This window comes from Talaromyces amestolkiae (genome assembly GCF_001896365.1).
Source record: "Talaromyces amestolkiae strain CIB chromosome Unknown scaffold14.1, whole genome shotgun sequence".
NCBI lineage: Eukaryota > Fungi > Ascomycota > Eurotiomycetes > Eurotiales > Trichocomaceae > Talaromyces > Talaromyces amestolkiae.
The window spans coordinates 481,398-494,373 of NW_024468050.1; the positions used below are offsets into that span (position 1 = coordinate 481,398).

At 49.8% G+C, this 12,976-nt stretch overlaps 2 protein-coding genes across 2 annotated transcripts; one reads left to right on the plus strand and one right to left on the minus strand.

The window, feature by feature from the left end:
- Nucleotides 1–1,294: 1,294 nt before the first annotated feature.
- Nucleotides 1,295–8,335, plus strand: BHQ10_007126 (uncharacterized protein; the record flags this gene model as incomplete). Its single annotated transcript, XM_040879788.1, has 4 exons — nt 1,295–1,456; nt 1,510–1,775; nt 1,829–7,508; nt 7,559–8,335. The coding sequence occupies 4 exons, from the start codon at nt 1,295–1,297 to the stop codon at nt 8,333–8,335; spliced, it is 6,885 nt and encodes a 2,294-aa protein (XP_040735630.1).
- Nucleotides 8,336–8,851: 516 nt separating this feature from the next.
- Nucleotides 8,852–12,878, minus strand: BHQ10_007127 (uncharacterized protein; the record flags this gene model as incomplete). The annotated part of the gene is made up of 2 exons (XM_040879789.1): nt 8,852–9,339; nt 9,410–12,878. The coding sequence occupies 2 exons, from the start codon at nt 12,876–12,878 to the stop codon at nt 8,852–8,854; spliced, it is 3,957 nt and encodes a 1,318-aa protein (XP_040735631.1).
- Nucleotides 12,879–12,976: the final 98 nt, after the last annotated feature.

Sequence of the window (12,976 nt, forward strand, 5' to 3'; positions counted from 1 at the left end):
GAGTCGGTCGATTCGACGAGAGCGGAAACGGCATAGCTTGGAGGAACAATTGCMATGACCCATCATGATCCACTCCACCATTTTCGACCTATTTGATTCGAAATGGCAGTGTATTTCTGTGTGGTTCATTGCGAGACTGAAAAGTTGGAACGCTGTGTTACACTGTGCGTTGATTGACTTGGTATCACGCGATAACAGATAGAAATTGAGTCGAGACTCTTGGTATTGCAGATCACATCGCTCAACATGTCAACAGTAACCATAGTAAATACTGCTCGGAACCAACTCGCAAGCTCGCAAGCTGCTGTTAGTGCTGGATGTGATGTAGAGTTCAAGGGAAAAAAAAAAGATTGAGCGTGTTTTTGTTGAATCGCGAGGTCCACCGGGCGGGTTGCCCAACAGCGCCGGAGTTGGGACCAGTCAGAGCAGGAGAGGAAACAACAGTTGGGGTTGGTCCTTCTTGCTTGGCCCCGGAGACAGCGGGCCGCTACCTGCCTCTTTCGACGGGCTGCAAACAATCGCTGCCCGGGAAGGAACCCCCCCCACCTGCACCTGCTTAGTACAGAGTGCCCTAGTCAATCCAATCGGCGGGATCTGCTGGTCTGCCGCTAGTCCTACATGGGCGCGGCGATACCATCACAGCTCAACCTTCTCTCTTTTTCTTCCACCCCTCTGTGACTGCGCTCTCAATTGTTTCAATTGATTAGTTTCATCTTACTATCACGCTTACGGATAAGGTTTGAAGCAGTGTATTCGGCTTTTAACCCTTGTCCACTCTTCTCTTCGATTCTCTTTCCTCGTTTCTCCTCTTGGTTGACATTTTTTGCCTCTTACCCCAGGAGCTTGAGAAAGAGTTGAGCTTCTCCATCGGAACCTTTACTCTTCCTTCCTCCTCTTCATCTCTCCTCTGAACAGTGTTGTCTGCTTTCATGTACAGATACAAATAATTATAATCATTTTTACGGGAGGTACGTACCCTAGCAACACGTCCATCATATCTTCATGGTGACTGCGATTGAAATATTCAACACCACAAGATCGAGGTGATCCGCTGTGGGATAATGAATTGGAAACGGGCTCTAACCAGATCTCTCCATACAGGCACTCCATCAAGCCTCGATCCTGCTCCGTTCCGCCCCCAAACTTCTCAGCTCGATCTACTTGGGTAATATATGAGAAGCTAGTTTCCTCCTCACCCGCTACCTTATATTTAATATTTCTCAACACCACATCCTAGCGGTCATTCGCTCTCTCTTTCCCGGTGCTTGGGAGGGTCTTTTGGACCAAATTCAACATGGCTGCCGCAACTACAAACACAAACAGCCATGGCAGCTCGTACGCTGCCAAACATAACCTGGCTGAACATTTCATTGGCGGTAACAGGCTAGATCTTGCTCCCCCAAGCAAGGTCAAGGACTTTGTTGCTGCTCACGATGGTCACTCCGTCATCACATCGGTATGCACAGTCTAACAATGCACCTCTGACCCGCCGAGTACTAATTCTACTAGGTCCTTATCGCTAACAACGGTATTGCTGCCGTGAAAGAGATCCGATCAGTACGAAAATGGGCATATGAAGTTTTTGGAAATGAGCGCGCTATCCAGTTCACTGTCATGGCGACGCCCGAAGATTTGCAAGCCAACGCCGACTACATTCGTATGGCTGACCAATACGTAGAAGTACCTGGTGGTACTAACAACAATAACTACGCCAACGTGGAGTTGATTGTTGATATTGCTGAACGTATGAATGTTCATGCTGTGTGGGCTGGATGGTACGCATAACTCTTACAGAAGGAAAACAAAAAGATATATTAACATCAATCAGGGGCCACGCTTCCGAGAACCCTAAGCTACCCGAATCTTTGGCCGCCTCTCCAAAGAAGATCATCTTCATTGGTCCTCCAGGCTCTGCCATGCGATCGCTCGGAGACAAGATTTCTTCCACCATCGTCGCACAACATGCTGGTGTGCCGTGTATCCCCTGGTCTGGAACTGGCGTCGAAGAGGTCAAGGTTGATGCGAATGGAATCGTGACTGTTGACGACTTTGTCTATGATATGGGTTGCACACACTCATGGGAGGAAGGTTTGCAGGCCGCCAAGAAAATTGGCTTCCCCGTCATGGTTAAGGCCTCCGAAGGTGGTGGTGGTAAGGGTATCCGAAAGGTCGAGCGGGAAGAAGATTTCGCTACTCTATACAATGCCGCTGCGGCTGAAATACCTGGATCGCCTATCTTCATCATGAAGTTAGCCAGCAACGCCCGACACTTGGAAGTTCAGTTGCTTGCCGATCAGTACGGTAACAACATTTCCCTCTTTGGCCGTGATTGCTCGGTCCAGCGACGACACCAAAAGATTATTGAAGAAGCTCCGGTCACCATTGCCAACAACAACACCTTCCAGGCTATGGAGCGTGCTGCTGTCAGCCTTGGTAAGCTTGTCGGTTACGTTTCAGCAGGTACCGTCGAGTACTTGTACTCGCACTCCGACGACAAGTTCTACTTCTTGGAACTCAATCCTCGTCTTCAAGTCGAGCACCCTACCACCGAGATGGTTACTGGCGTCAACTTGCCCGCTGCTCAATTGCAGATTGCTATGGGTATTCCTCTTCACCGCATTCGCGACATCCGTCTTTTGTACGGTGTTGACCCTCACACCTCTTCTCCCATCGACTTTGACTTCTCCAAGGAAGACAGCCGCTCCGCTCAGCGTCGTCCTCAGCCCAAGGGTCACTGCACAGCTTGCCGTATCACCTCCGAAGATCCCGGTGAGGGATTTAAGCCTTCTAGCGGTACCATGCACGAGCTCAACTTCCGTAGTTCGTCCAACGTCTGGGGTTACTTCTCCGTCGGTTCGTCTGGTGGTATCCACAGTTTCTCCGATTCTCAGTTCGGTCACATCTTCGCTTATGGTGAAAACCGTACGGCTTCTCGTAAACACATGGTTGTTGCTTTGAAGGAACTTAGCATTCGTGGTGATTTCCGAACCACTGTTGAATACCTCATCAAGTTGCTCGAGACCCCCGCTTTCGAGGACAACACTATCACAACTGGCTGGCTGGACCAACTGATCACTAACAAACTTACTGCTGAGCGTCCTGACTCAACCTTGGCTGTCATCTGTGGTGCTGTTACACGGGCTCATCTAGCCAGTGAAGCTTGCATCGCCGAGTACCAATCCAACTTGGAGAGAGGTCAAGTTCCTTCTAAGGAGGTTCTCAAGACCGTCTTCCCAGTGGAGTTTATCTACGAGGGTTACCGTTACAAATTCACAGCCACCAAAGCTAGCCCTGATAGCTATCATTTATTCATTAACGGCTCCAAGTGCTCCGTTGGTGTGCGTGCTTTGGCTGACGGTGGCTTACTTGTTTTGATGAACGGCCGAAGCCACAACGTCTACTGGAAAGAGGAAGCTGCTGCTACTCGTATGAGTGTTGACGGAAAGACCTGTCTTTTGGAGCAGGAAAACGACCCCACCCAGTTGCGTACTCCCAGCCCTGGTAAACTCGTTAAGTTCACCGTGGAGAACGGCGAACATGTCAAGGCTGGCCAGCCTTTCGCTGAGGTCGAGGTCATGAAGATGTACATGCCTTTGATTGCCCAAGAGGACGGTACTGTACAGTTCATTAAGCAGCCCGGAGCCACTCTCGAGGCTGGTGACATTCTCGGTATATTGGCATTAGATGACCCATCCCGTGTCAAGCATGCTCAGCCATTCACTGGACAGCTCCCCGATATTGGTCCTCCTCAAATCGTTGGAAACAAGCCTCCTCAGAAGTATACTCTTCTACGCAGCATTTTGGAGAACATCCTGAAGGGTTTTGATAATCAGTTCCTCATGAAACAAACATTGAAGGATCTTATCGAAGTCCTGCGTAACCCTGAGCTCCCATACGGTGAATGGAACGCCCAGTTTGCTGCTCTTCACACCCGTATGCCCGGCAAGCTTGCTACTCAAGCCTCACAGGTCGTTGAACGTGCTCGTTCTCGTCAAGCCGAGTTCCCCGCCAAGCAACTTCAGAAAACCATTGTCAAGTTCATTGAGGACAATGTCAACCCCGGAGATGCCGACATTCTCAAGACTACCTTGTCTCCGCTTGTGCACATCATTGAGCTTTACATGGACGGTCTCAAAGTTCACGAATATAACGTATTCATCGATCTCCTCGAGCAATACTACTCCGTCGAAAGCCGTTTCACTGGACGGAACACTCGCGACGAAGAAGTTGTCCTCAAATTGCGTGATGAGAATAAGGAAGACATTCGCTCCGCAATCCAGATCGTACTTTCTCACACCAAGGTTGGCACCAAGAACAACCTTATCCTCGCCATTATGGATATATACCGCCCCAACCAGCCCAATGTTGGCAACGTAGGAAAATATTTCAAGCCTGTCCTCCGCAAGCTTGCAGAGTTGGAGTCTCGCGCTGCTTCCAAGGTTGCTCTTAAGGCCCGTGAGTTACTTATCCAGGCTGCTTTGCCTTCCCTTGAGGAGAGAGCTACCCAGATGGAGCACATTCTCCGCTCATCCGTGGTCGAATCCCGTTACGGGGAGGCTGGCTGGGATCACCGAGAGCCAGACTTTGAAGTCTTGAAGGAAGTTGTCGACTCTAAGTTCACGGTCTTCGACGTTCTTCCCCTGTTCTTCTCTCACTCTGACCAGTGGGTCACAATGGCCGCTTTGGAAGTCTATATTCGCCGTGCTTACCGTGCCTATACTCTGAAGGGTATCCAATACCACACTGATAGCGAACAACCTTTCATCTCTTGGGACTTCGCTTTGGGCAAGATGGGTCAAGCCGACTTTGGCCTTCCCATCGCTTCTTCCCACCCATCCACCCCGGGCACACCTACCGCTGACGGCCCTAATCCCTTCAAGAGAATTCATTCCATCAGTGACATGTCCTACCTGGTCAATGAGGATTCGAGCGAAGCTCCACGAAAGGGTGTCTGTATTCCTGTGCAATATCTTGAAGAAGTCGAAGAGCAACTTGTGCGCGCTCTTGATGTTTTCCCTCGCAGCTCCGGCAAAGCAAAGAAGTCTTTGGAGTCGAACCTTTTGACTGCCGAGCTCAGTGGTAAGCGCCGACCACCTCAACGTCAAGATAGCAACGGCGAACTTTCCGGAGTGTGCACCGTCGCCATTCGTGACGTTGAAGATCTTGACGATGCCGATCTTTTCCCCCAGTTCAACAAGATCATCGCCGCCCACAAGGAGGACCTTCTCTCTCGTGGTATCCGTCGTGTTACTTTCATCTGTGGACACAAGGATGGCAGCTACCCAGGCTACTTCACTTTCCGTGGACCCTTGTACGACGAGGACGAGAGTATCCGTCACAGCGAGCCTGCTTTGGCTTTCCAGCTTGAACTGGGCCGTTTGTCCAAGTTCAAGATCAAGCCTGTTTTCACTCAGAACCGTAATATCCACGTTTACGAGGCTATTGGAAAGGGCCCTGAAGTCGACCGCACTACTGTTGACAAGCGCTACTTCACACGTGCTGTCGTTCGTCCCGGCCGTCTCCGAGACGATATTCCTACTGTGGAATATCTTATATCTGAGGCTGACAGACTGATGAACGATATCCTCGACACTCTTGAGGTTATTGGAAACAACAACTCCGATCTCAATCATATCTTCATCAACTTTTCCCCAGTATTCCCTCTGCAACCCAAGGATGTTGAGGATGCCTTGGCAGGATTCGTGGACAGATTCGGCCTCCGCCTCTGGAGACTTCGTGTCACTGGAGCTGAAATCCGTATCCTGTGCACAGACCCTGCTACCGGCAAGCCTTATCCTCTGCGTGTCATCATCAACAACACCTTCGGTTTCGTCATTCAAGTTGAGTTGTACATTGAGAAGAAGTCCGAGAAGGGTGAATGGATCTTCCACAGCATTGGAGGCACAACTAAGGTTGGCTCCATGCACATGCGCGCCGTGTCCACACCTTATCCTACCAAGGAGTGGCTCCAGCCTAAGCGTTACAAGGCCCACGTCATGGGTACACAATACGTCTATGATTTCCCAGAACTGTTCCGTCAAGCATTCCAGAACAGCTGGACCAAGGCTCTTGAGAAGGTTCCAGGCTTGCTTGAGAAGCGTCCTCCTGTTGGCGAATGCATTGAATACAGCGAACTTGTCTTGGATGACACCGACAACCTTGTTGAAGTGTCTCGTGAGGCTGGTACTAACAGTCACGGTATGGTCGGTTGGATCGTCACAGCCTACACACCCGAGTACCCCAAGGGACGTCGTTTCATCATCATTGCCAATGATATCACTTACCAGATCGGTTCATTCGGTCCTCAAGAAGACAAGTTCTTCCACAAGTGTACCGAATTGGCAAGGAAGCTTGGCATTCCTCGCGTCTACTTGTCTGCCAACTCCGGTGCTCGCATTGGCATGGCTGACGAGTTGATTCCTTATCTAAACGTTGCCTGGAACGATCCTGCCAAGCCCGAGGCTGGCTTCAAGTACCTGTACTTGACTCCCGAGTTCAAGGCCAAGTTGGATGAGCGCAAGAAGAAGGAGGTTATTACTGAGCTTGTGACCGAAAATGGCGAAGAACGCTATAAGATCACTGCTGTCATCGGTGCTAAGGACGGACTCGGTGTTGAGTGTCTCCGTGGCTCAGGTCTGATTGCTGGTGAGACTTCTCGTGCTTACGAGGATATCTTCACCATCMCCCTCGTAACCTGCCGTTCCGTTGGTATTGGTGCCTACCTTGTCCGCCTCGGTCAACGTGCGATCCAGGTCGAGGGCCAGCCTATCATCCTCACTGGTGCTCCCGCTATCAACAAGTTGCTTGGACGCGAGGTCTACACTTCCAACTTGCAGCTCGGTGGTACCCAGATCATGTACAAGAATGGTGTGTCCCACATGACTGCCAACGATGACTTTGAGGGTATTCAGAAGATCGTCGACTGGTTGTCATTCGTTCCTGACAAGAAGGGTGCTCCTGTACCAATCCGCCCATTGTCCGACAACTGGGACCGCGACATCACCTTCGTCCCTCCTGCTCGTCAACCTTACGATGTCAGATGGTTGATTGGCGGAAAGCAGGAAGAAGATGGCTTCTTGACTGGTCTCTTCGACAAGGATTCTTTCGAGGAGTCTCTTGGCGGTTGGGCTAGAACCGTTGTTGTTGGTCGTGCCCGCCTTGGTGGTATTCCTATGGGTGTTATCGCTGTCGAGTCTCGCTCGGTCGATAACGTCACTCCCGCCGACCCTGCTAACCCCGACTCTATGGAGATGGTCACTACCGAGGCTGGTGGTGTTTGGTTCCCCAACTCTGCTTTCAAGACTGCCCAAGCTTTGCGTGACTTCAACAACGGTGAACAGCTTCCTGTGATGATCCTCGCCAACTGGCGTGGTTTCTCTGGTGGTCAGCGTGACATGTACAATGAAGTGCTCAAGTACGGGTCTTACATCGTTGATGCTCTTGTCAAGTACGAGCAGCCCATTTTCGTATATATCCCACCTTTCGGCGAGCTTCGTGGTGGTTCATGGGTAAGTTACAACACACTTAATGATATTATAACATTGCTAATCATGTTTAGGTCGTCATTGATCCCACGATCAATCCCGAACAAATGGAAATGTACGCTGACGAGGAGGCACGTGGTGGTGTCTTGGAGCCCGAGGGTATCGTCAACATCAAGTACCGTCGCGAGAAGCAGCTCGACACCATGGCCCGCTTGGACGCTACCTATGGCGAGCTTCGACGACAGCTTGAGGACAAGTCCCTCAGCAACGAGCAGTTGTCTGAGATTAAGGTCCAGATGGCTGCCCGCGAAGAACAACTTCTCCCCGTCTACATGCAAATTGCCTTGCAATTCGCCGATCTTCACGACCGTGCCGGACGTATGGAGGCCAAGGGTACCATCCGTAAGCCTCTGAAATGGCAGAACGCCCGTCGATTCTTCTACTGGCGTCTACGCCGTCGTTTGAGCGAAGAGTTGATCCTGAAGCGCATGATCGAGGCGCAACCCAAGCCTGCTCCCAAGACCTCCAAGAGCGGTGCTATCCCTGTCAGCGGCATTGTTGCTCCTACATCATCTGCTCGTGAGTCTCACCTCAGCACTCTTCTGTCTTGGAGCAACTTGCTGGACGATGAATTTGAACACAACGACCGCAAAGTTGCTCTCTGGTACGAAGAGAACAAGAAGGGCATCTACTCCAAGATTGAGGCCCTGAAGACCGAGACTATCGCATCCGACGTTGCTTCGCTGTTGATTGGTAACAAGGAAGGTGGTCTCAAGGGTGTTCAGCAAGTGTTGAGCATGTTGCCTGCTGAGGAGCGTGAGTCTGTCCTCAAGTATCTCGGATCGGTATAAATTGTTGTCTGTCGTTGAATCATAGCATTTTCATTTCGGTGCTCGTTGTTTTGCCTTTCACTATATAGGTGGTTTAGAAAGGGTGATTGAGGAATTTATGTTTTTCCTTTTCTTATTATATGATTTTACTACGTTTGATGTTTTGTTTTTTTCTTGTTTCTTTTTGTGGCATGATGATTTGATTTTTATGAATTAGTGTGCAATATGAATTTCCTTATTACTACTTCAATGACTTCTCCTTGCTATTAACAACACAGTAATTAATAAACATGGTTTTTTTTTTTTCAAAGATCGCTCGACGAAAACTCTGGAGTAAGTCTCAATGTCTGGTTAATTTAAGTAACCTACTCAAGCACATGCATACGAGCATATTGAAATCATAAAAATAGCAAATCAATTCAAGGTATATATGGTATCATAATAACATGTCAAAATAATTCCAGCGAGTAAGATAAAAACGAGCGATGAATAGCAAAAGACGACAACGAATAAAGGCAAGTGTAGCCTGGCAAGTTATCAAGCAGGTTGCCTCTCCATCCCCCCAGCCCGCGTCATCACCGGCGGCGGTCCAGCGCGATGATATGATGAACCCGGTCCTTCACCCAGATGATGGGTTCGCGCTCTATTGATTGAGGAACGCACACTTGCCGCGGACGCAGTTGAGTCTTCAAGCGGGTTCAGATTTATTCGTCCTAGTTCGATGGGTAGATTCAACTGGTTATGATGACGATGGTCGGCCATGATGGATATATCCCTGTACCCACCGCGTCGAGGCTGCTGTTGTTGGTCGTAAATTCGAGACATTGCTGCTGACGAGATGCTGTCGTCACCTTGAGAGCCGGGGAGTTCGACAGTGCAGGCGCCGAGGGTGCGAGAAATGTCTTCGAGAAGGACTTGCATGGGCGCTATGTATGCGGTTCGACTTCGCTCGGAGTACGCGAGGACATGGCCGCACACGCGGCCGCTGGAGGCTTCAAAGACCCATGCGCCGGAATCGCCGGGCACTACATATTCAAACACACAACGTCAGCAACTATTCGTCTTTTTTCCATTGTTCATAAAGGGAGAATATACCTCCAAAATTTCCATCAACACAGAAACTGGTGGAAAATGATTGGCGGCCATGGAGTTTTACGAGTGTCATTGCAGGTGATATTTTACCGTGCTGGTAGCCGCTTGTTCGGCCGCAGCATTGGACTTTGAGACCTCCCATCTCCTCGACGCGGGCTACTTTTGTTAGATAGATGGGCGATGTTCGGTTAGGTTGAAGGGTTTGGCGATGAGTTTGTTGAGGCTGTTGTGGAGGTCTGTCTGGGGTCGGTCTGGAAATGACGTTCCTGACGTCCATGCGACTGTCATTGAGTTGAATCAATGCCCAGTCAATCTCGTGTTTGATGCCTTTTCTCGTCCACCGACGCAAGCCCGATGATGCATGTATATAACCCAAACTGTGCGAGGCGAGATGTTCATCGTCCCGATCCTCCGGAGACGGGAAGAAATCTTCATGCACATCATCAATCGCAGGTTGAGTAACTAGCAATTGCGGATCATCATCTGGTTCTACGCCAGCCGTATCTCCGATCGATGCTGCGTCGTCCACGTCGTATGGATCGTAGAATTCTTCTTCATCGGATGATTCGTCGTCCGAGAGCCAGTAATCGCCGCCTTCTTGAGAGGCGGAATCATCGTCATCATCGTCGGTGAATTCAAGCTCGTAGTCGGTTTCGGGATCTCGGTCGCCCCATGTAGAAGTCAGGTCATTACCGGACGTTAAATTCATGTTTTCGGCTCGATTGGCAGAAGACCGCGGTAACGTCTCCTCAGCTTCGGCCTCGTCCTCGTCTTCATCTTCATCCTCACTAGGCGCTTCGAGCATATGATGAACGGTCATACCGTACGGCATTCCATCGATCAGAATAGCACCACCATACGAAACAGGCGGTAGGTGCTCTTCATTTTTAAACGCACCAATCGACGCCCCACACAGAGGTTTTTGCTGATAATGAGGGTTCAGATCTGGTTGCACAAAGGCAGCTTCATCGGTTTCAGGTGAGTTTGAAGAATGTGCTCTCCGTCGTCGCCGCCTAGGAACCTTTGATCTGCTGACGTCGCCGCGGAGGACAATCAAATCCCAGTCCTGCTCGACTTCAAAGTACTTTTTAAGAATGGCTCGAACTTTCTTCACATTCGAGCAAGTCACGCAGATAGTCGTCTTGGCGGTTTCCACGCTCTCACCAGTCATCATCAAAGAGGCCGTGCAGGACTCTGAAGAGTCTTTGAGTATTCTGTGTAGAAGCTTGCTGAGCTTTGGCATTGTGTAAAAGTTCCATTGGCTCAGATGCTCCTGCGGGATTTCGGCGTTTGTTAACTTCTTCACTGTTCGCTTCTTGACCTTCTTTTCTGTTGGGGAGTCGACTACCTCATGGACTGCTTTGCTATCCTGGAAGTCACCCCGAAAAGGTTGATGCAATGAAGTGTGTTCGATCGGTAGATTGGCAAAATTTGCTGAAGGCGCATTGTCGATCGATTCCGGCTCAGACTCAAGATCACGACCGAGAGCTAGTGGTAGACAGTCGTCAAGATCCGCAGAAGGAGGAGGAGAGTAAATATCAATAGCACACAACTGAGACAAAATCTTGCTCATTGTGAAGATGAAATTGGCAGAGAAGGCGAATTGGCTGTCAGGCTCTGCGAATTCCAGAGTCGGGTAGGTGAAAACCCTAGGAACTCTGAACCCTAGGTCCGCCATGGGTTCTGTCGACATCAAAAAGTTCGGAGCGTCAAGACAGAGTTGAACGATGTGCAGGTAGGCGTTGCCGCATTTCGAAGCCAGCTTCTTGATATAGACGTTTTCAATGCGTTGCTTGAACATGGCATTATTATACTTCATCTTCCAGAGACGGCTGATGGGTGCCCAAAGACCGATTTCCAAAAGAACAAGACCCAGAGAATACAGATCGTATGCCCATGCTACCTCATCTTCGAGCAGTCGCTTGTCGTCTGGATGGCGGTACATGCTTGCTGACAGAGGTTCGGGAGTTGGTTCATTGCCGGAAAACTGTGCAAGTGAAGTGAGGTAGGGATGTCGTAAATCTTCGATCAAGTTTCCAATCTCATCCTGACCGGAATTATTCAAGCCTGGAAAGACCAATATATTGCTGCTATTAATATTTCCATGAACGACATTTTGACTCCTCAGGTGCAGAACGGCCAAAAGTAGGTTATAAGCGAGACGGAATCGGCTTTCGAGAGTCGGCACCGGGATATCTTGATGATCTTCTCCAGAATGAAACAAAGAAACCAAAGTCTTTGGTCTCAATTCCTTAAGGAGATTGCTGGGATTGCTCAGGAATGGGAAATAGTCCACCGGCATTTGATAAACGAATGCATAACGAGCATTGGACATGTCGATGTAATAGCCAAGAAACCTTAACAGGCCCAAGTGTGACACCCGAGAGTTTTCCACCAACTGATCCAGAGAACGATGGATTTTCTCCAAGCGCTGGGCGGCGGGAATCGTCACCGAACTCTGAGACTCCAGCATCATGGGCGTGAACTCTACAAGGATGGGGATCGTCGATTCCTTGGTCAACCCAGTCATAAATGGAGTAGCAGAGGTCTGCACACGACCAATGATCCGGGAATTCGCGGATGCAGCAACCTGCTCATATGGTGGCGGGCTTTTCGCATGGGATGCGCCTGAAAGCTGTAACGTCGACCTGTCAATAAAGAGATGTTTTGTGGAAGAGAAAGAATCGTTGACTTTTCGTTCCACCAACGCCGGAACTTCCCTTCTCGCAATCGGTAGAGCATGGAAATTAGAATATGGCGATACATCAATCTTCTCCTGTTTGCTATAAGACGTCTTCCCCTTCATATCAACCGGGCTCTCGACGAAATCGTGCGAATACGACATCGGCTTCGAATCAAACGACAGTGATCGATGAGCATCCAATCCACCTGGCTTCAGGGACTTTGGAATCGAAGTCTGCGACCGCGCTTTGACCTTGCCGGACTGATCTGGTGCTGTTGAGGCCATACTCATAGTCATATTCCGGCGTGACTGCGATAATTCGTATAGTGTATCAATGCACGACGTCAAGTCATCCAACAAAGTATACGACCGTTTGATATCTGCCTCTGTCCAGTGAGATTTCATCATCAGATCCTCCTTTGGCGGTAACTCGCCACTATCATTCTTGGGCGGAAGTGCCGGAGCTTCCCCATGTTGTAACCTTTCCGCTTCATTGAGTATCTCCTGTATCGAGGACATGACACTCGCCACGACATCGCTGAACCCGGCTTCGGTCAACGACTCGTCGATATCGTTTGGTTGCGCGGCGTTGGAATCGCTCCAATCCAGGCCCCAGGCTAATAATCTATCCTTTTGTGTGCGATAATTCCGGTGCAGAGCCACGAGCTCCGGGTCATCGGTACCCTTGGACGATGCAGTTGTGACGCTTTCGCAGGACGTTTTTGTGTCGGTATACATCTTCGTGAGACGTCGTTGGAGGTAGGACCCTCCTTGCCGAAGGACGGACATTGTGGCGGTTGTATTCGACCGTGAGCGATTAAAATAGAAGAGACATGAATTCGTAAGATGTTCGGAAATTCCTCCTTTATATTGTCGTGAAGAAGTAG